Genomic DNA, 24,171 nt, shown 5'->3' on the forward strand with positions numbered 1-24,171 from the left:
TAAGGAGGAACTGGACAGGCATTGGGAATGGTGTGTTTTTTTTTTTTTTTTTTTGGCTGATGCTGCATAAGCTCATACACTTGCTTTCTTGCATCATATGCCACTACTACTACTACTATATATTCCTTTCAACCGTGGCTGTGTTTAATTTCAGACACTTTCAAATTTAATCCTAACTCGTGACTTTGCCAATATTTTCCTGTACTTGCTTAACAAATACAGGGGTGGATAGGAAGGGAGGAGGGGTTATGCTGTTAAGAAACAGAATCTGAGGAAGTGCATCCAGTTGACAAAGATGGACAGTGTGATGTTGAGTCAGTTTGGTGTGACATAAGCACTGGGAAAGCAAAAATGAGAGTAGGATTGTGTTATAGGCCTAATGACTGATGACTACAATGTCCAATTGTAAGAGAAATAGGGTGGGCCAGTAATTCAGAATGTCTTATAAGGGGGGGGGGATTTTAAATTTCCAGATATTGACTGGAACTTGTGGGTTGGTCACTCTCCCACTAGCAAGGTTTTTGAGGATTTACTGTATGATTGTTTTCTACAGCAGCATTTTCGAGAGGAATTAATATTCTTGATCTGATCTGATTATCAGCAGTGATTATTCATGCATTAAAAATTTACAGATAAAGGAAGCACAAGGTAGCATTGATCATACTGTACTGATGCGAGATTTACTTATATTTAACTACCATCAGGGGTAAAGGGAAGTTTTTGCTTTCGTAAAGTTGACTACAGTGGTCTCAGAAATTTTTAAAATTATATTCAGTGGGGCCAACTGATGATGTTACCAACAACAAATTCCAAATGAGAAGCATGTGAGGAATTAATCTTGGACTACTTGGCTTTTCATGCATCCTCCAAAATGAAATACTGTTCAAGGTTTAGGCCCAGATGGATGTTAAATGACTAATTAGACTCATGACAGAGAAGAAAAATGCATGGTATATATATATAAATTATCAGGCAACACAGAAGCCTATGGTAGATATAAGCTAGTCTGTAATCTAGTCACAAAGGAGGTTAGGCATGCAAAGGCAGATTATGCAAAATATTTGGCAAAGGATGCAAAGAAAAACAGCCATGGCGACTTGACTTATATAAACTCTAAAAGGAAGTGGATGAATCAGATTGGCCTGCTTTATTGATGGTTTGAATGTAGATGATCCTGCTCAGATAGCTGCAAAACAGAACGAGTATTTTGTATCTAAATTCACACGAGGAATACTATGGAGAAGTGGAGAACAGGAGCTTATTAAACTCTAACAGGGAACTAAATGATTTTGTAATAAATGAGAGCAAAGTGGAAGAGAAATTGAAGTTAAACATAAAGTCACCTTCTGTTCTGGGGAAAATAATGGAGTCACTGGTTAAAGAAGCATTGTAGAATAATCTAGACCTGATTGATGATATACCTTCATCAATAACAATGATATTGATGATGGTATATCAGGCTTAATGTCAAGGCTTGCAGATGATACAAAGGTTGACAGGGTTGTTAATGACAGTATGCTACTGCAACAGGATCTAGAAAATTTGGCAGATGGGCTGAGAAGTGGCAACTGAAGTTTACAATGGCAAATGCAAAGTACTGCATATGGACATGAGTAACTTCAGAGAAATATACCAGCTGTGTGGTGTTATTCTCTGGGTAGTTGAGAATGAAAGAGATCTGGGGATAATTGTGCTGTCAGATGTGAAGTTTTCTGAGCAGTGCAGACATGCTGCCAAAACAGGGTGTGGGGTGTTGTCAATGATATATAGGAATTTTGCTAGCAGGGATAAGTAGGCGATTATCTCCTTGTATAAGGCAATGGTTAGGCCATGCTTTGAGTAATGCGTACAGGTCTGAAAGCCTTGTTTTAGGAAGGATATAGAGTGCTAGAACGAGTACAAAGATGGGCAACAAGACTGGTGAGGGGGAACAAAGAGTGTTCTTACGAAGAAAGGCTTTATTAAGTTCTGCAAGTTGTATCATCTGGAGACTAGCCACCTGTGAGGTGATCTGATTGAGGTGTATAAGGCCTTGAAGGGATTGAGCAGGCTCAAAGCTCATGCTATCCTTCCTCTTGCCCATATTACAAACCTCAGGGGGCATAAACTGAAAATTGAGGAAAGAAAGATGCAGAATAGATGTGGCTTTTGCCACTGGATAGTTGCTCCTGGAACAGACTTCTATCTGTTGTTGTGGAAGTTGGTAGCTTAAATTTATTTAAGGCTGACCTAGACAAACATTTGGAGTGACTGGATGGGTGAAATGAGCAGGGTTGTTTTTTTGCTGATGCTGTATAAGCTTGTTTTCTTGCATCATATGCCTCAACTAATGCTAATACTCTCATTTTTGCTTTCCCAATGCGTGTCCCAGTGGTTCAACATTGGGTGGCCACCGATGTCTGCTGGTTGCACCATATAATAAAAATTCTGCATCCCCTTATATCTGAGTGACACCACATCTCACTGAGATATAAGGAGCATATTTACTGTGCTCCTACCATTGGTATACATGCACCTGTTCTTACTGTTAGTTACCCTAAGAGTACTCCCAGCATCTTGATTTAAAGACTACTGCTCAATTCAGTAGAAGCAGAGCAAGAATCACTTTCATCTCTGCCAGCAGCTATTGTTGATCTATTAGTGTGTGGGCACCCCAGCTAGCAGTTTTCTGACCCACCTAACACTGCATCTGCAAATTCTTGCTTGATCCATATCCTTGAGCCTTTTGTTCTATCCAGGGCCATGTTGATTGACACGGCTGTCATGTCTAGTCAGAATTGCAAACACTTTAAAAATTTAATCCTAACTTGTGGGTTCTTCTCAACATACTTAATACATAAATTGTTAATTAAATCCTTACATCTATTATTAATATCAGTTTAAGGTGATATTGGTACTGCTGTACCCAAATCATCTTTTGTGCTCTTAAAATACACTTGCTCTACAATGTCACTAACTTTAGCCTCTGGCAGTTGTAGCCTGATCCTATTGCACATATCATTTTTGTATGACATATTTCCTATTTCTCTGAAAGTTGAGTCGCCAACAGTAGCTGCTTCCTGTGAAACTAAAGATCTCTGCTGTGGAGGATGGCCTGGAATTGACCTGATCATTGGGCTGGGCAGTTGATTGCTTGATGGGTCCAACTTTTTTTAATCTTTCAATGGCATCAGTGCTATTCTGTAAGCCCTCTTAACCTACTCCTGCTCCTTTGCAACAAACATAAAGACATCTCTTATGGCTCTATGTCCTGATTAGGGTAGTTGCTCAGAGGAAATAATGCCATATGCTAATCCTGCTTCTGTGTCAGCTATGCAAACTATGCCACTTTAGGTTTCATTATGTACTGCACAATAGTTACATTTTTATAGATTTATAATTTATGGACCTAATAAAAACGTCACATTATGCTTCCAATTCGGCCCTGGAGAGATTGTGCAAGGCTCAAGGGGTAGAATTTTTTTCAGCCTGGTCTGTACTTGTTAACATGAGAGACTGCTTCTACAGGGATGGGATACACTTAAATAGAAAGGGTGCAAGAACATTTGCTGATGCTATCGAGGCAGTGTTAGGTGGGTTGGGAAAACTGCTAGCTTGGGGGGTACACGGACTAATAGATTAACAGTAGCTGCTGGCAGAGGTAAAAGTGATTCTTGCACTATTTCTATTGAAATGCAATTGAGCAGCAGCCCGGAAAGCAAGGCAATGGGGATTTCCAGGACGGCTGGGAGTCATAGTGGAACAAGTAAATATATGGGCCGTGTTAGGGTAACTAAGGGTGCTTACACATAGAATGCAGGTAGCCACTTACCAAAAACCAGCGGCAACATACAGTTGAAGCTTCTCATTAGCTATGAACACATGGAAAGCAGTTGACAAGTGCAACTTCTCAGTATGCAATGGGATAAGTTTTGCATTGTTCAACTGCTTTCTATGTGTTCGTAGCCAGTGAGAAGCTTCAACTGCATGTCACCACTGGTTTCCGGTAAGCGGCTACCTGCTTTCTACGTGTCAGCACCCTTAGAGTAGAAACAGGTGCATGTACACCAATCCTGCTAGGTGTATAGTTAATAAATTAGATGAGCTTGTAGTGCTAGTCAAGACATCAAAGGCAGATATTGTTGGGACATCAGAGACATGGTGTCACACAGACATAAGCAGTACAGAACTGGAATTTTGGGAGTACAATGTGTACAGAAAGGATAGACACAGAAAGGGATGAAGGGTTATGCTATTAGTTAAGAAACACACAAAATCTAAGGAACGGTATCAAATTGATGTTGGTATACAATGCAATGTTGAGTCTGTTTGGTGTCACTGGGAAAGGAAAAATAAGAGTAGGTGTGTGTTATAGGCCAAATGAATCTGATAAGTATAATGAGCAATTGTGCAGAGAAACAGTGGGCCAGTAAATAATGTGGGATTTAATTTCCCAGAGATTGACTGGAATTTTTTGGGTTGGCCACTCACACTAGCAAGGCTTTTGTGGAATTATTGGATGATTGTTTTCTACAGCAGCATGTTCAGGAGGCAACTAGAGGGAGTAATACTCTTGATCTGATTATCAGCAGTATTTCTTCATGCATCAAGAATCTGCAGATAAAGGAACAACTAGGTGGCAGTGGTCACAGTGCGCTTAAGTGGGATTTACTCAAAGAGGTAACTACTATCAAGGGTAAAGGGAAGGGTTTTTTCTTTTGTAAAGGTCTGAGACAGTATTTAAGTCATCAGTAAATGTTAGTCTACTGATGATGTTACCAACAGCAAATTCAAAATGGGAAGCATTCAAAAAATTAATCTTGGAAGCTACTAGGCTTTTCATACCAACAAAGAAATATTGTTCAAGATTTAGGCCTAAATGGATGTCAGATGAACTAATTAGACATGTGACAGAAGAAAAAATGCAAGGCGCATATAAATTAACATGTGACACAGAAACCTATGATAGATATAAGCTAGTCTGTAACCAAGTTACAAAGGAGGTTAGGCAGGCGAAGGCAGATTACGAGAAATCTTTGGCAAAGGATGCAAAGAAAAACAGCAGAGTTCTTTACTTAATTTTGCAAAGTGTTCTTTACTTTATTGGTCCACTTGATATGGATGGGTCAACTGTTGATGATTCTGCTCAGGTAGCTAACAAACTAAATGAATATTTTGCATCTACATTAACACATGCGGAGTTATTCAGGGAGTGGAATGCTAGAGGTGTATTCAACTCTGGCACTAAGCTAGATAATCTTGTAATAATTGAGAATAAAGTGGAGGAGAAATTGTTGAAGATAAACATAAGAAAGGCACCTGGGGTGAATGGAATCTATCCAGTTATATTAAAGGTGGCAAAGGAAGTAAGCAAACCCTTAGTGGTAATTATTAGAGCGTCCCTGGACTCAGGGGAGGTACCCATGAACTGGAGATGTGCATGTGTGATTCCAATCCACAAAGGATGATCAAAGGGAAACACAGGTAATGACAGACCTGTTAGTTTAACTTATGTTCCGGAGAAATTAATGGAGGCACTGGTTAAAGAAGCATTGCAGGATCATCTAGACAAGACTTCAGTTCTAGCTCGGGTTTGTTAAGGGGAAGTCTTGTCTGACTAATTTGATTGGATACTATGATGTAGTCACAAAGGAATTGAATGCAAAGAATAACTTTGATATCATATATTTGTATCTTAGAAAGGCCTTTGATACATGGAAGACTGCTGCACAAATTGGAGCAGTCTGGCATTGGAAGCAAATTGCTGGTATGGATAAAGGGATGGTTGAGTGGGAGAAGACAGAGTGGTAATCAATGGTAATCAATTCTCTTCGTGGACTAATGTTGTTAGTGGAGTCTCTCAGGGTTCAGTGTTGGGTCCATTGTTGTTTTCTGTATTTATAAATGATATTGCTGATGGTATATCAGGCTTAATGTCCAAGTTTGCAGACGATACGAAGGTTGGCAGGGTTGTTAATGACACTAATGACAGTACACTGCTGCAACAGGATCTAGAAAAGTTGAGCAGATGGGCTGAGAGTTGGCAAATGAAAGTACTACATATGTGAAGCAGTAATCCCAGAATAATGTATCAACTCTGTGGTACCACACTGACAGTGGTAGAGAATGAAAAGGACCTGGTGGTAATTGCGTAGGCAGATATGAAGTTTTCTGCGCAGTGAAGACTGTCTGCAAGAGTAGCTCATGATGTATTGTCAATGATATACAGGGATTTTTCTTTCAGTGATAAGGAGGTGATTATCCCCTTGTATAAGGCAATGGTCAGGTCACACCTTGAGTACTGTATACAGGTCTGGAGGCCTCATTTTAAGAAGGATGTAGAGCTGTTGGAACGAGTACTGAGAAGGGCACAAGATTAGTGAACAGAACAAAGGGTTGCTCTTACAAAGAAAGACTTAAGTTTTGCAAATTACTGTGTCTGGAGACCAGGCACCAGCGAGTTGATCTGATTGAGGTGTATTAACCCTTGTATGGTTTGAGCATGCTCAATGCTACTGAATTCTACCCCTTGCTCAGAATAATCAACTGAGAGGGCATAAATTCAGATTGAGGAAAGACGGTTGTAGGATAGATGTGCGGAAGTTTGCCTTTAGCCAGCGGGTGGTTGATTGCTGGAACAAACTTCCATTTTTCGTTGTAGAAGTTGATAGCTTAAATAGATTCAAGGCAGAACATGACAAACATTTGGAGCGAGGGGATGTGTGAAATAAGGGTTTTTTTTTTGGTTTTTTTTTGGCTGATGCTATATAAGCTTGTTTTCTTGCATCATGTGCCCTTGCTAATGCTAATGTTATTTTCTCCACACCATGGATGGTCATGTATGGATTTGGCATCAACGACATGAGGCTCTTGATCTATCATGCATGTTATCAAAAGTGCAAGCCAGTGGAGGCGGTTCTGTGGTGTGGGGGTATGTTTCACTGCCAGGAACTTGGACCCTTGGTGCATGTGGAACAACGTATCAGTGGTCTCCAATATTATCAACTGCTTTCTGACAGTGTACACCCCGATGTGTTACACTTTTTCCCGATTGGTGATTGTGTCTTCCAAGATCACAATACGACGAGCCATCGGGCATTTGTTTTGCTGGAATGGTTTGAGGAACACAGTTATGACTTCCACCATATCGATTGGCCTCTGAACTCTCCCGATATCAATCCCATAGAGCACGTGTGGGACACGATGGAAAGGCATGTCAGCCTTCTGGATACACCAATCATCTCCATACCTGCATTGCTCACAGCATTACACACAGCTTGGTTGGACATTTCTCCCAAACGCTTCCGACATCTTGTTTAATCAATGGCACTTCGGATTGCTGCTGTACTGAGGGCAAAAGGAGGACCTACGAAGTATTAGGTAGGTGGTCATAATTCAGTGATCACAGTGTATGTTGTGCATGATATTCCCCCCCTTCCCACACACGTACAAACCAGAATATTTAAATGGAACCAATGTTTATGAAGTGAAGTGTTACAACTTAGACGACTTCTAACATAATACATAATCTGCTCAAACAAGTACTACAGAATTCTTTTATTTTTGATTTAGTCTACCCATAAAAAGAAGACGAGGAAGTTGAGAGGCCACGTCAGCCACGGTCATGGTCGTGTTGGTAAGTGCAGTTCTTTCTCTTTCTCTCTAATGTGTGTATGAAATACAGTAAACTCTTGCTAATTCGGATTAATTGGGATGAAGAAGTCATCTGGATTAAGCAATAATCCAGATTAGTAAAGCAAAAGATAGCCCTAAAAGACAGAAAACTTAGAATACAAATAAATGGAAATTTAATGATGTAGGTCAGTGGTTTTCAACCAGGGTGCCATGTAATTTTGGTTCAAGTTAACTTAAACTTATTATTTTTTAATTTATATGTTTATTTCATTATAAAAAGGTGTACAGTATCTTTTTAATTTTGGTGATCTATAATTGATGTTTACTTAGTACCTCTATATAAAGAATAATATTATATATATATATAATTGATAAAAAAGTAAAGAAAGAAAGTTAAAACGACAATAACTGTAACTAATATGTAAATAATATTTATGAGTCAATGCAGTTGCAAGCAATCATGCAATACACCCATAATGTCTATATAATATTAAGGACAATATAAAGAACCACCGGAATAAGCAAATCAATCCAACAATAATACCATCAGGGACCCAAGAAAACACAAAAAAAAAAATATTGGTTTTTACCAACAATCTAGATGACTTCAACTGGGGCCAACCACCCAGAATGAAGGCAAAAAACGACAAGAGGTTCTTCGTTTCTGTGATGATCAATATATGCTAAGTAATTTAAATATAAACCAGTATAGGCCGAATGTAAATCGAATATAAATAAATCGAAGGATGATAATAAAAGTTAAGAAAATTTAGAAATATTAGAATCAAAGGTAAGAAATATAAGTAAAATATAAATGTAAGCATATATTAATCATCGTTGACCCGACAGAGAACGTAATTTAATGATTAAAATAAGATTAAATATATAATACATACTACATATTGACTGTATCTAGGACATAATGTAATAGTCGTCAAAATATGTGGTGCCCCCTATGTGATGGATACGGTAAAAATAAATAATTAAATTAACGCACAGAGAAACATGCAGATAGTAAGAAGAAAAACTAAAGGAGTAGGAATAATAGAACCTGAACTCCACAAAGGCGAAAAATAGTGGTATAGATAAGAAATAGTTTCTCCCACGTCCTCGGATTGCCCTAACCTGTCTTCGATTCTGCTAGTGAGAGTGCTTTATCTTGCCTCAACCCTATTCAACGTTCAGCTTGGTAGTTTCAGAACATCTCCATTGCAAAGTCTATGAGACATAAGTTGAAGCCTATGAAGTTCCTCTTAAATATCAGGAGAAAAATGTTATTACTCAGCTACGCAACCAAGATCCAAAGTCAGTTGACCCATCCTTAATTGGTCAAAATCTAAGATCCACAGTTTATCACCTTTTATAGAAATAAGCCACAGGCATCTCTGTTTGTATTAGATTAAAAAAAAAACTAGCAGAGCTAGCATCAGCCTTAAAAAAAAAAAATCTATTTCACACAACCACCTGCTCTAAAAGTTTCTGCAGTCTTTGAATTTATTTAAGCTATCAACTTCCACAGTGTCATGAGGAAGTTTGTTCCACCAATCGACCACTCTCTGAGTAAAGACAAATTTCCTAACATTATTCTACAATTGTCCTTCCTCGATTCGATTTTATGCACCCTCAAGTTTGCAACCTGAGCAAAAGGGACAATCTCATCAGCATTGAGCCTGCTCAACCAATTCAAGGTCTGATCACCTCGCAGATGCCTAGTCTCCAGGCACTGTAATTTTCAGAATTCAAGCCTTTCTTGGTAAGCGCACCCTTTTGTTCCCCCCACCAATCTTGTTGCCTTTCTTTGAACTCATTCTAGCAACTCTGCATCCTTCCTAAAATAAGGCTTTCAGACCTGTACCCATTACTCAAGGCATGGCCTAACCATTGCCTTGTACAAGGAATAATCACCTTCTCCCCACTGGCAAAATCCTGTATATCATTGACAACACCTCATGACGTGCTCTGGCAGCGTATCTGCACTGCTCAGAAAACTTCAGATCTGACTGCACAATTACCACCAGGTCTCTCATTCTCTATACCCTAAGTGTAGTACCACGCAGTTGGAAGGTTTCTCTAGGGTTACTTCTACCTATATGCAGTACTTTGCATTTGTCAATGTTAAACTTCAGTTGCCACTTCTCAGCCCATCTCCCCAACTTTTCTAGATCCTGTTGCAGTAGTATACAGTGGTACCTTGGATTGCGAGTAACTCGGTCTGCGAGTATTTTGCAAGATGAGAAAAAGTTTTTAATAAATTTTAACTTGATAAACGAGCGAGGTCTTGCAATACGAGTACAGTCAGTCCTCGTATAACACGTGTTTACACTACACGAATTCGATCATACACGATTTATAAATAGGGGAACAATGTCGTATATAACACGAATCGAATTCACTTATGCACAATTTGCCTTTGTGTTTACAAGAAATGGCAGTCGAACGCAGAATCACACCAACCGAATGCAACACGATAGGAATGAAGAGAAGATTCTGAAAATGTATTTATGTTTTTTATATCAGTGAAGGGAAAACACATGCCACCATAATAACGTAAAAACCGACACAATTCCAGCTATCAGTATAATCACAAATGCAATTAGATCGAGTTTACTACCATTTATGACAGATTCCACTAGCAGAAATGCAACTGGAAATTGTTTTTATTGTTTTATGGTAGTAACCCTAGAAATGTGCTTTAGTAAAATGTGAGGTGTTAATAATGTATCTCTGCCTTTACAGTGTTGTTTATTCGGTTGCTACACACCCGCAGCTTTGTTTATGTGTATCAAGCGTGCCTTCTCATTTTGTAATTGTGCTTTATTCCCTAAAAATTGTCTGTCGAGTGTCACGTGATCACATGCTGATCGGGTAATCATCCCGCATGCTCGATCTCCGGCGGCACACCTCATTTGTATACAGTCAACATTGCAGTGAACATTCGTGCTAGCGTTGTGACCACGTGTATGTGCATAAAGCATTTTTTTTTTTTTTTTTTTTTTTGTGTTCAAACGTAGTGACTGTTCTTTATTAACTATACACTTTGAAAATGGCCCCAATGAAAAAAAAAAAGGGTTGAAAAGGAAGGCGGTAAGAAGAAGGAGATGATTACAGTAGAAATTAAGAGGGAAATCATCGGGAAGCACGAACAAGGTATGAAAGTGGCTGCCATCGCAAGATTTTTTATGAAGTCTACGTCAACGATTTGCACAATATTAAAGAAGAAAGAAGAACTAAGGGGACTAGATGTAGCAAAAGGAGTCACGAGAATATCAAAGCAACGGCCACGTATTCTGGAAGATGTAGAAAAGTTGCTTTTGTTGTGGGTAAACGAGAAGCAACTAGCAGGTGATACTGTGACCGAGAACTTGATCTGTGAGAGGGGAAAGGCCTTGTACGCTGACCTCGTAAGTAAACTGCCAGGTACTTCTACAGAAAACGAAGAAGGCTTCAAGGCGAGCAGGGGATAGTTTGATAACTTTAAGAGGAGAAGTGGCATCCATAGTGTTGTGAGGCACGGAGAGGCTGCGAGTTCAGACGCCAAGGCAGCTGAGGCGTTCGTTGCCAAGTTCCAGAAGCTCCTGCTTTCCGAGTGTTACCTGCCGCAGCAAGTTTTTAATTGCAATGAGACGGGGCTTTTTTGGAAAAAGATGCCAAAGAGGACCTACATTACAGGAGAAGAGAATGCAATGCTCGGTCACAAGCCCATGAAAGACTGTCTCATCCCCTTGCTGTGTGCTAATGCAAGCGGTGATTTCAAAGTCAAGACCCTGCTTGTGTATCATTCTGAGAATCCACAAGCCTCCAACAGCAAGGCTTGGGTCACTCGTATCTTGTTCGTTGAGTGGATCAACGAGGTCTTCGGTCCTGCAGTGAAGAAATACCTATTAGAAAAAAATTGCCACTCAAAGTCTTGCTGGTTATGGATAATGCTCCTGCTCATCCTCCAGGCCTTGAGATGACTTACTGGAAGAATTCGAGTTCATTAAGGTCAAGTTCCTTCCTCCCAACACTACTCCATTACTCCAGCCCATGGATCAGCAGGTCATTTCGAACTTTAAAAAGCTTTACATCAAGGCACTATTTCAGCGTGCTTCGAGGTGACCGAAGGAACTAACCTTACCCACCGAGAGTTTTGGAAAAATCGTTTCCACATCGTAAACTGCCTCAAGATCATCGATAAAGCTTGCGATGGGGTCACCAAGAGAACACTCAATTCTGCTTGGAGAAAACTGTGGTCTGATTGCGTTGAGGGGTTTGCTCATGAACAGGAGCTGCCAGTTGTCGATGAAATTGTGTCCTTGGGAACGACCATGGGACTGGAGGTGAATAAGGATGACATTCAAGAGCTGGTGGAGGAACATGGCCAGGAGTTTACAACCGACGAACTGATGGATCTGCATCACGAGAAACAGAACGAGGTTATGGAGGATATCTCGTCTGAGAAGGAGGAGAAAAAAATGGAGATATCCCTCTCTTCAAATGAGATTAGTGAGGTGTGTGAAATGTGGGAATCAGTGCAAAATTTTGTAGAAAAGCAACACCCTAATACGGCTGAGGTAGTGCGAGCGATGAATCTGTTTAACGACAATGCAATGTCATATTTCCGTGAAATCCTTAAAAGGAGGCAAAAGCAAGTGTCATTGGATAGGTTCCTTGTTAAAGTCGCACAAAAAGAAAAAAAGTCAACAGATAGCAGTGATTCTGTTAGTGACAGTGAAAATTGTCCTACCCAATAATTAATAAATTCATTGCTTTATGTATATTAAATTTAAATATTAAAAATATAAAAAGGTATGTATGTATTTTGTATTAATCATTTTTACAGTATATGGATATTTTTGAGTTTTAGAACAAATCATCTGGGTTTCCATTATTTGTTATGGGGGAATTCACTTTGATATATGAGTAGTTTGGATTACGAGTACGTTTCCGGAACAAATTATGCTCGCAAACCAAGGTACCACTGTACTGTCATTAACAACCATGCCAACCTTTGTATCATCTGCAAACTTGGACATTAAGCCTGATATACCTTCATCAATATCACTGATAAATATACAAAACAACAATGGGCCCAACACCGAACCCTGGTGAACTCCACTAATAATAATTAGTCCACGAAGAGCAACGTCCATTAATTACCACTCTGTCTTCTCCCACCCAACCCTTTTATCCATTGTAGTAACTTGCCCTTAATGCCATACTGCTTCAATTTGCGCAGTAGTCTTCCATGTGCAACAGTATCAAAAGCTTTCCTGAAATCCAAGTATACAGTAAACCCCCGCTATTCGCGGTTTCGCGTATTCGCGATCGCTGATTTAATATAAAATGAAACCTGAAAAAAATGTGAATTTTTAAGCGCCGTGAATATTTTCCCCCATAAAAAACATTGGCGTGGCTAAAATTATCTTTCCCGGTCAAAACAGCGCTCAGTGGGTGGGGGGGGGGGAGAGGGGTGACAAAATTGCGAGCATGGATGTTTCTCGCTAATCCTTGTTCAGTATGTGTTATGCGTTTGTCATGGAAGGTTTCGTCGTTTGCTTTTAATTTATATGTTTATAAATTGAATAAATTTATCAACCGTTTTGCAGTGTAAAACAGACTTTTTCGAGTGTGTTAACAGAAGAAAGTGACTTTATTGTGGACAAGTTCTTTCTAACCCCTACAAAAATATGGCTACGAATAAAAAGAGATGTGAAAATATCAAAGAAGGTGATGACATTAGCGAATAAAACTGAGTTATTAGACAAAATTTCTAATGGTGAAAGTGTCTCCTCAGTGGCAAACATTATAAAATCAATGAGTCAACAGTACGATCAATCCAGAAATCGGAAGAAAAAATCTGCCGTAGTGTCCGTGAAAACGCGCTAATTTTTACAAAAATTTGCTCTGTAACTCGTGATGTTAAATTAGAAAAAATGGAAAAAGCTTTAAATCTGTGGATAGAAGACCGAACTCAAAATAAAATTCCGTTAAGTTCACTCATCATTCGTGAAAAGGCAAAACTCCTTTATCAACACTTTAGCGAAACTGGTGATAGCACTGGCGGGATGTTTTTTTTGCTAGCAAGCAAAGGCGCTGGTTTGAAAGATTTGTTTGAACTTTCTAATAAATATTACATTTAATATTAAATTGTTTCTTATTTTCATTTCGATGCCTTATGCTTGCATTTCATTATGTACTGTCTATGTACATAGTCATATTATGAAGGTACATATAATACATACATAGACAAAATTTTAGACTAGTTTTTCTTATATATTTCATACTTTGGAATGGAACCCCTTTATTACTATGGGAGCCATAAATCAGTATTTGCGTTTTCGGTATTCGCGACATTTCTCAGGAACGTAACCCCCGCGAATAGCGGGGTTTACTGTATTGTGTGTTCGCTTACTATGGAAGCATGGTGTGAAGCTATACCTGGAATCTGCTTAAATAGAAATGTGAGAGGGAGAAATTTCTGAGATGTAGAGCTGTATTAGTTTCTCTCTCTCTCTCTCTCTCTCTCTCTCTCTAATGAGTCTGAACTCAAGGAAGAAAGGTACCTTACTGTGATTGTAAGGGCAGTCCCTAGACCATAAATGAATAGAAATTTTGTTGTCTGATGAATAGTAGCTTGGATTTACTATGAATAATTGCTTGTATAATTTTAGCATTAGCATATATAGAAATAGTACTTCATTGAATTTGAATGTTTTATTAAAAATTCCTTAACCATTACTAATGTCTGTAGTGAGTTGTCACCTTACTGAGTTTTCTAACCAGATTTGGAACTTCCATTAGTCAGAGACCCTAAATCAGTGGTTTTCAACCGTGGTGCCACAACGACATTCCAGGGGTGCCACATAATTTGGGTTTAAGTTACTTAAACTTATTATTTTTTAATTTATGTATATTTCTTTATAAAAAAGGTGTACAGTATCTTTTCAATTTTGTGGTGATCTATAATTGATGTTTACTTAGTGCCCCTATATAAAGAATAAAATTATATACTGTATATATATATATAATTTGTATTATGAAATGTAATTTTTATAATTATATTATAATAAATATCTTATAACATATATTTTTTAATATTATGTACACACACACACACACACACACACACACACACAGAATCAGATCTAACAGGAAGAAAATTGAGTAGGGATGCTGCAATATAAAATAAAATTACTTATGGGGTGCCGTTATTAAAAAAAAGGTTGAAAACCATTGCCCTAAATCAAACACTGATTAAAGTAGGAATATTGGCTTTAGCTAGCTAAATTTTAGCAATAAGCTTCAGCCAGAGAGAAAAGGAGAATGCCTACAATATGAAATCAAAATTATTTTTTGCATCCAGTTCCCTTGTAACCACATCATAGTAACCAATCATATTGGTCAAACAAGCCTTCCCCTTACCAAATCCATGCTGTCTGAATTATTATTGCAGTCTTGTCATGTTATCATGATGATCCTGCAATGCTTCCTTAACCAATGACTCCCTTATTTTCCCTGGAACAGAAGTTAAATTAACAGGTCTGTAAATACACTTGTCACCCTTTGATTCCTTTTGTGAATTGGGGCTAAATTTGCACAGCTCAGGGGACATCCCCTGAGTCCAAGGATGCCCCCACAATTGTTGTTATGGGTGTGCTTATTTTCTTTGCTGCCTATTTTAATATAACTGAATAGATCCCATCCACACCCAGGTGCCCTCCTTTTGTTTAAATTCAACAATTTTTTCCTCCACTTTGCTTGCTCTCAGTTGTTACAAAATCATTTAGCTCACTGCCCGAGTTTAATAAAACTCTGGCAGTCTCCTCCCTGAATAACTGATGTGTGAATGTAGATGCAAAATACTCATTCAGTTTGTCAGCTACCTGAGCAGGATCATCAACAATTGAACCATCAATATCAAGTTTGTTTGTTATTTGGTTTTTAGGAGCATTAGCATCTAAGGCCATATTGCTCTGTGGATATGCAGTGGTCATTCCCTGACCTTTCCGCATCCTCCGTATTTGGTGGTCACGGGCTTGAAACTTTCCCTCTAGAGTTTACATAGGTAAAGAACTCTTTGCTGTGTTTCCTTTACATCCTTTCCCAAAGATTTCTTGTAATCTGCTTAACCTCCTTTGCAACTTAATTACAGACCAGCTTCTGTGTCACTTGATAATTTATATGTATGCCATTCATTTTGCTTCTGCCAAGTGTCTCATTAGTTTGTCTGACATCCATTTAGACCTAAACCTTGAACAGGATTTCTTAGTTGGTATGAAAAGCCTAGTAGCTTCCAGGTTTAATTCTTTGAATTCTTCCCATTTAGAATTTGCTGTTGGTAACATCAGTTGGTCCCACTATATAGAATTTAAAAACTGTCTCGGAACCCCAGTCATCTTTTAGAAAGCAAAAACCCTTCCTTTTACTCCTGATGGTAGTTACATCTTTGAGTAAATCCCACAATAGCAGCACGCTATGACTTGTTTAATAAATCTGCAGATCTACTCTTAATGTCATTAGTGGCAACGTGTACAAAAATATCACCCTTTGTGCCCTTAGAAGATATCTGCTTTACGTCATCAACTTTTCCCTGGTCCTATTCCACCTATCCTTTTTGCACAATATATTACCTATCTCCCTGACAATAACTACTTTGGGACCATCACGTTCTGCCTTGAAGATTGCTACTGTATTGCCTGATGCACAAGAGTGAGCTCTAGCATTGAGTTGGGCAGCTGAGAGCTTGGTGGGTCCCCCACTTTAATACTTTTGAAGGTATCTACCTGAAATTGGAATGCACACTTGAATAAAGTTCTCTAATGTCCTATAGATCACAACTCTTTATGGTCTGTTATCATGCAGTCTTGTCATAGTTTTTCCACCAATAGGGTATACACATAGTCCATGGGACACTAAACTCCAATACAAACCAAACCAATCCACCAATAGGGAAAGACATTAACATCCAACAGCTACACATTACTCATGCACTATGTTATAATTTCCATAAAATATGTACTGATGGATCAAAGCCAGAGAGTGGAACAGATGCAGCGGTGGTGGTGGTGCTCGCTGATATTTCTGTATCACTTTTCACAGATTGTAGTTTGTTTGTTTGTTATTTGGTTTTTAGGAGCATTAGCAACTAAGGCCATATTGCTCCGGGATATGTGATGGTCATTTTCTGACCTTTCTGCATCCTCCCTATTTGGTGGTGATGGGCTCGAACCCCGGTCTAATCAAGAAGCGTGTGCTATGCACTGCTGCTCTTTCCCACCTGGCTACGGAGGCGCCAAGATTGTAGTAGTTACACCGCTGAATTATATGCCATAAAGCTTGGTCTATAAAATATTTTTGTCTATAAAAGTGCCCTATTAGCCATGTAAAACACTTCCCCCATCTCCTCATCCCTTAATAAAGCACATCAGAACAGAGTTTGCACCATATGGCTAATAATAATATAAGAGAGCATTAGCAATAGGTTGTCTTTTGGCTGGATCTCAGGCAACACTGGAATACCAGGACATAAAATCGTGGATGATGCTGCCAAACATCCAACCCAACAAATTTCCTAGCCATTCACTGATTACAAATTAAATATACGAAGTATATGTGAAGGATGATGGATATTTCAATGGCAAGTGCAAATTCATAATAAACTCCTTCAAATTAAACACGTATCAAAATTATTGGCTTCCAGCTTCATTACAGAAAGACAAGAAGTAATCCTAGCCAGAACTCAAATAGGCAAACTCACTTAACCCATCTGTTCCTTTTGTCAAGAAATAACCCTCCACAGTGTAATCACTGCCACACACTGTTGTTGCGATCCCAGCACATTTGGGTATAAAGCTGCTCAAAATCTGTCAAATTTAGATTTAGCCTCTGTCCCCATTCTAGCTTCTGGCTATAATCTCATTATACAAGCATTGCACAGTGGAAAGAGCTATGGCACCCTAACCTTGAAGAAAGGTGAAAGGACCGAAAACTTTTGGCACTCTGGCATTCAGACTGTGCAACGAGAAGTGGTACTGGCACAGGCAAGAATAGGACATAGTTATCTGACTCACCATCTGTTCATAGTGGAAGATCATCCTCAGTGTCCACACTGTTCAGCACATTTAACAGTCAAACATTCTGATTTACTGTACCCTCTATCAAGAGGACAGATCTTCAGTTCTTCATTCTCCTGCTAATCTCTGAGAACCAATGACACTACAGCCTATTGATGAACAGGCAAATTGGAGTATATTCAGGACAAGTTTCTAATTGAAATCAAGTGATTACACTTAGAGTTAATTTCTAGGTGCACTGTAGCTCCTGCAGTTTCATCATCAGCCATTTTCAATCCACTGCGGGATGAAGGCAACTCCAGCAACTTTCCAGTTCCTTCTGTTTTGTGCAATGGCCATCCATTTACTACCCACAAATTCGTGAATTTCATCTGTCCAGGGATGGCTCATTGTTAGGCATTGTGGAACTGCAGCACCCCCAGCTTTTTAAATCTAAATATACAGTCAAGAGAGTTATATGAAATTATGTGAAAAACAATCCAATACAATGAAAATTTTTATTAACAGGTCCCGCATATAGTATACTCATCCTCTATTTCCAATAATCATCTCAATAATAAACAAATAAAAACACAATCGTTTCTAACATTGTAGTTTAACTGTAGGTGGAACTTACTTTGGTCCTTGAGGTTGTCACAGACATTCTCTCAGATATGCCAGACAAGCTGTTCTTGCTACCTGGGAGTCTAAAACGCTGATGGAACTGATATTCGGGTGACACTCAAGTCAAGTGGACCCAATTTCGGCGAAGTCCGGATGGTCTATGACAGCCAAATCCTCTGCTTGCACCTTCACAATGGTGGGACTGTTAGTAATCCTGGGTATAACCTTCATGCACAAGTACATGGTGGGTGACCCACCCAGGTGTGAACCAACGTAAGCAGGGGTCGAGGTGTGGGGCCCACACCACATGGAGGAACGCCGCCCCTCTATGTTACCAGGCAGTACTAGGTGGTAGATGACTCTCATCAACCGGTGAAATACCACCACTTTGCTTATTGGAGGCTTGAAGTGGTGGAACCCATGTTTAGTCTCTAGAGCTAAGTTCCGGCCAACCCTTCCCTATCTCTTCCATCATGCAGTATGATTGATGATTTTTGAGGTTATGATGAATGTCGTGGTGAGATCCAATATTCCTTACATTTCGAGGGTACAGCTCTAAAACGGTGTTTGCAGGCCGGCCGCTAGATAGTACACCAGACCAAACCTATTGGTAACTCTCTAGGAGGCTTCCGGATCAGCTAGTGTATAATCTTGCTACCTCTACCCTGCCAGATAGTGACTGGAGGGAGTCCGAGTAGTGTGTATGCGGGGAGCATCGTCGAGGCCATGTTAAGTCAAGGATCTGGGTATATTCTTACCACATGTACGACATATCCAAAAATTTCATTACTTCATACAGCATGTCCCACCCACTTTTTCTTACTATTGAATACACCATGAATTGTCAAAATAATAGAGCAAGCTTATCTGCGAAAAGATCTAAACCTCCCAAGGACTTCCTAATTCATTTCACAAATATGCGTGGTCTCAATTCCAATCTCAACGATGTCCATTTCCACTTGCAGTCTTCCAAACCCCATGTACTTTTTCTGACTGAATCTCAGTTATCAGTTGATTCGACTACTTCTCATCTCAGATGTCCAAATTATTTGCTGTATGATTCCTTTCGCCTCAAAGGTGGTACTTGTGCATATGTCCTTTCTGATATTCCCTGTCAGAGACTTGGCAATTTGGAATCTCCTCTCTTTGATCTTCTCTGGCTTAAAATCTCTCTACCTCATTGTGTAAAATTCATCTGTTGTCTCTACCGTTCTCCCAATTCCACCAATCACTTGGAGCTCTTTGACTTCCTCTCTTTGCAACTTGACTTTCTCCAGTCCAACTTTCCTAACAGTGAGGTAATTTTCCTTGGTGATTTTAACGTTCACAACTCCAGCTGGCTTCCGTTTTCTAGTCACACCGACCCAGCAGGTCGAGATGCTTTTGCAATTACTAATGACCTTGCACAGATTGTTCATTTACCTGCAAGAATACTGGACAATCCTAAACATACAGCCAATACGCTTGATCTTTTTCTCACAAACAACCCTTCTAAGTAAAAGGTTGAAGTGAGAGGTCCTTTAGGCACTTCAGATCACAACTTGCTGATTGTCTCTTCTCCAATGGAACCTTTATCTCATGGCTATTCCCAACCTCGTATTGTTTAGCATTACAAGAATGCAAAATGGGATGACCTGCGAGACTTCTTTTCTTCTTTTCCTTGGTCTGATTACTGTTTCAAAACTTCTGATGTCAACGTTTGCTCAGATCGTGTCAGTGAAATTATTCTTGCAGGAATGGAATCCTTTATCCCACACTCCACTTTAAAATCTCGTCCTTTATCTAAACCTTGGTTTTCCAATAAATGAGGCTGTCCAAGAGAAGAATGTTGCATATCGTAATTGGCTTGTTTCTAATTCTTCAGTTTCATTTTCTGCCTACACCAAAGCTCGCAACAATTGTAAAGCAGTTATTAATCAATCCAAACTAGAGTTTGAACAGGCTAAGAGTAGAAAACTTGCTTCTTGCCCTAATGGTAGCCGAGCATTCTGGTCTCTTGCCAAAGCTATTGGCCGCAACTTTTGCCCATCTCTGCTCCCACCTCTGTCCAAACCAGATGGTTCTGTTGTCACTTCAGCCAAGGATAAAGCTAACCTGCTAGCATCCCATTTTTCTTCCAGCTCATGTATTAATGACCTTGGTAAAACACCTCCCACCATTCCTAACACGCTCCATTCAATGCCTCCTGTGGTCTTTCGTCAAAAGGATATCAGAAGGATTTTGATGAATCTTGATGCTAAGAAAGCTCCAGGTCCTGATGGTATTTCACCACTTATTCTCAAAACCTGTGCTCCTGAACTTACTCCTATTCTTTGCCACCTTTTTTCACTTTCTTATTCCAAAGGAGTTTTTCCTTCTGCTTGGAAATTTGCTCATATCCATCCAGTTCCTAAAAAGGGTGACAAATCCCTCCCATCCAATTACCGTCCCTTTGCAATTACTTCTACTCTTTCTAAAGTAATGGAGAAATCAATTAACCGCCAACTCTTAAACTACCTAGAAACCTTCCATCTGATCAACGATCGCCAGTATGGATTCTGTCAGTGTCGATCCACTGGTGATATTCTGGCTTATGTTACCCATTTATGGACTAATTCGATGGAAAGCTTCGGTGAAACACAAGTAGTTGCTCTTGACGTCTCAAAGGCTTTTGATCGTGTTTGGCATAAAGGTCTTCTAAACAAGTCTCCATCTTATGGTTTGCCAACTGTTTTTAGTAATTGGTTATCCAGTTTTCTCTCTGATCGCTCACTGAGGGTGATGGTAGATGGCTCTCTGTCTTCTAACTTCTCCACTAATGCCGATGTCCCCCAAAGTTCAGTTCTTTCCCCCACTCTTTTCCTCTTGTATATCAATGACCTGCTTCCATTGACTGGAAATCCTATCCATAGTTTTGGCGATGATAGCACATTGCATTCAACTTTCCATTTTGAGAAACCTTGTCCAGCTCAATCAGCTTCAAGTTCTCGAAAATCTGCTGCCAATTCCTTAAATTCCGATCTTCAGGTAATTCTCTAGTGGGGCAAAGACAACTTAGTTGATTTCAACCCTTCTAAAACTCAATCTTGTCTTATATCTCGCAAAAAGGATTCTTCTGCTCCTATGCTTATCTTTAGTGACATTCCGATTTCTAGGCAAAATGTTATATCTCTTTTGGGGATTACCCTGACTTCTAATCTCTCTTGGCACAAGCACATTACAAATATTGCTTCCTCTGCATCTAAAAAACTTGGTTTTCTCTTTGGCTCTCGGTGTTACTTTTCTTCCAAACAGCTGCTCACTCTGTATAAATCGCAAATCCACCCTGCCATGGAATATTGTTCCCACATCTGGGGTGGTGCCCCCAAAACCTCTCTCAGGCTTCTTGATTCCATTCAGAAGAGGGCAGTTATGTTAATTAATGATTCATCTCTAACAGTCTCTCTCCACACGCTTTCTCATAGTCGCCCTGTTTCTGCTGCATGCCTCTTCTACAGATACTTCCATGGGCACTGTTCTTCTGAATTGGCATCTATAATTCCTGCTCTCTCTTTTACAACAGTCCGAACACGTGCTGCCACCAGCCAACATCCATTTACTGTCCAACTTCAAACCCACAGAACCAACTTTTCATCTTCCTCATTTATTCATTCAGCTGCCATTTTCTGGAACAACCTTCCTTCATACGTATTTCCTGAAAATTACAGTCTACAGAAGTTCAAGTCCAATATCAACAAATATCTTCTTTCGTCTTCTGATCCTGAAACCCAAGCATGGTACTAAGTACTATAGGTTCTAAAACCCGTCGTGTTTGGGGTTCTCATAAAAAAAAAAAAAAAAAAACTGTGTGCTATGCAGTTCCACATTTTTGCCCCCAGTGGTTCAGTCAATGCCTACATGGCAGATTGCCAATACACATTTTTCAGAGGTGATAAAACAAGTCAAAGGAACTGTGCAGCAAGCAGTGCCGATTTGAACATTGCACCAAACTTGAATGAAAAAGTTATTAATCTATTTTCAACAAATAAAAACCAAAGAATGGATTGTGTTTTTAAATAAAATTTCGAGATTACCGAAGGCTGTTAATGGCAAGTGTCCAGTTAATGTTTTGTAGTATTTTTAACTTGCTTATTATTATTATTACCTTCTATGTCTACATATCTTATAACCAAGACAATTTAATGTAACTTTTAAGGAACAGCACCGCCATACATCAGAGTCACAAGCCGCCACCCATTTGTCCATCTCCGTCTTTGTATTCCAGGTTTTCTTTTAGCTCCTCGTGGGTACCATTCTGTAATTTTCTTAGTCCATCTGTCATCATGTCTTTGAGCTATGTGTCCTGCCTAAGACCATTTTAGTTCTTTTGTTTTGATAAGAATGTCATTTATTTGAGTTTGCTGCCTAATCCATATGTTTCTCTTATCTAACAATCCGATTCCCAATATAATTCATTCCATTCTTCGATGTGTAGTTCTCAGCATCTCTTCCATTCTTTTGGTAAGTTTCATTTCCATAAGTCATGGTGGATTTGTTCATTATTTCATGTTTCATACAAATTGGGATATTGCTCCTCAGTATGTGACTATATTTCCCGAATGTTATCCATCCAAAATTTATTCTTCTCTTGACTTCCAGCCATTTATCCTTATTACAGCTAATGACTTGTCCCAGATAGGTATATGAATCTGCCTTTTCAATTACTGCTCCTTCAGTGATTATATCCCTTTCTGTGGCATACTTGTTCATCATTACTTTTATTTTAGCCATATTCATCTTTAGTCCGAAATTCTTACTAACTCTGCATAACTGATTAAGATTTTCCTCTAATTCTTTGGGATCATGTCTTATGACCACAATGTCATCTGCAAATCGTAAATGGTTTAGGTACTTTCCATTCGCATTGACGCCTTTCTACGACCAGTCTAATCTTCTAAAAGCTTCCTCAAGGGCAGCAGTAAACAACTTCGGAGATATTGTCTCCTTGTCGAACTCCTTTCTCAATTTTAAATATGCTACTGTCTTTGTCTAGTCTAATAAAGATCGCGGTCTCATATATTTTCTTCAAAATCATAATATATGATGGGGTATCTATGCCTTGTCTTTCCAGTGCCGAAGCCTTATGCTGTATTGGGTCAAATGCCTTTTCATAATCCACAAATGTCAGGCATAATGGTGTTTTATATTCATTTAATTGTGGTATTACGTGAAGGTTGAGAATAGTTGAGAACCAACCAAAAGAGCCATCTTGCTCTTTTGGTTGGTTCTCATCAAGTATTCTTTTTAATCTGTTAGTAATGACCGTTATGAACAATTTGTAGATGTGAGATAAGACAATTGGTCTATAATTTCCAATTTCTGATTTATCTCCTTTCTTATGAAGCAAAACTGTGATTGCATTATTCCACTCCTTAGGCATCACACCTTTTCTAAAGAATTTTGTGAAGAGTTGCCAGTTTCTGTGTCATCATTACTTCCCAATTTTAACAACTCTATAGTAACTTCATCTTCCACGGGGCTTTCTGATTCTTCATTTCCTTCAACGCATGTTCTACCTCATCAGGAAGAGTATCAGATATGTCGCATGTGTTGCTAATTTGTGATCCATCTTCCCCACTGCTGGCATCATTCCCTTGCTCCTTGTATAATTCTCTATAGTAGTCTTCTGCTATTTATAAGAACACCATTGCTATTCTTCAGTTAAAGTATCATTTGTCTTTCTGTATTACTGCTCATGGCCGCTGATTTAAGTCCTTTGTTTTCCCTTAATGCTTGTTTGACTTTTCTTGTGTTAAATATTCTTATGTCCTCTCTGAGTCTCTTTCTAATGGCATAACTCAATATACTCAATTTTATCCTTGTCAGTATTTATCTTGCTCTTCATTTGTTGTCTTTGGTTCATCATGACAAGTGTTTCTGG

General features: G+C 39.1%; 1 protein-coding gene across 1 annotated transcript in view; it reads left to right on the forward strand.

Moving 5' to 3' along the window:
- The first annotated feature begins 395 nt into the window (after positions 1-395).
- The window catches only part of RpL27A (ribosomal protein L27A), a 73,087-nt gene continuing 49,311 nt past the window's right edge, over positions 396-24,171 (forward strand). The window contains exons 1-2 of the mRNA XM_090384015.1: positions 396-419; positions 7,570-7,615. Of these exons, the coding sequence (XP_090240141.1) occupies positions 396-419; positions 7,570-7,615 (70 nt within the window). The remainder of the gene's footprint in view (positions 420-7,569; positions 7,616-24,171) is intronic.

Source organism: Mastigoproctus giganteus, chromosome 10 (assembly GCF_048544385.1).
Source record: "Mastigoproctus giganteus isolate SK-2022 chromosome 10, ASM4854438v1, whole genome shotgun sequence".
Classification (NCBI taxonomy): domain Eukaryota; kingdom Metazoa; phylum Arthropoda; class Arachnida; order Uropygi; family Thelyphonidae; genus Mastigoproctus; species Mastigoproctus giganteus.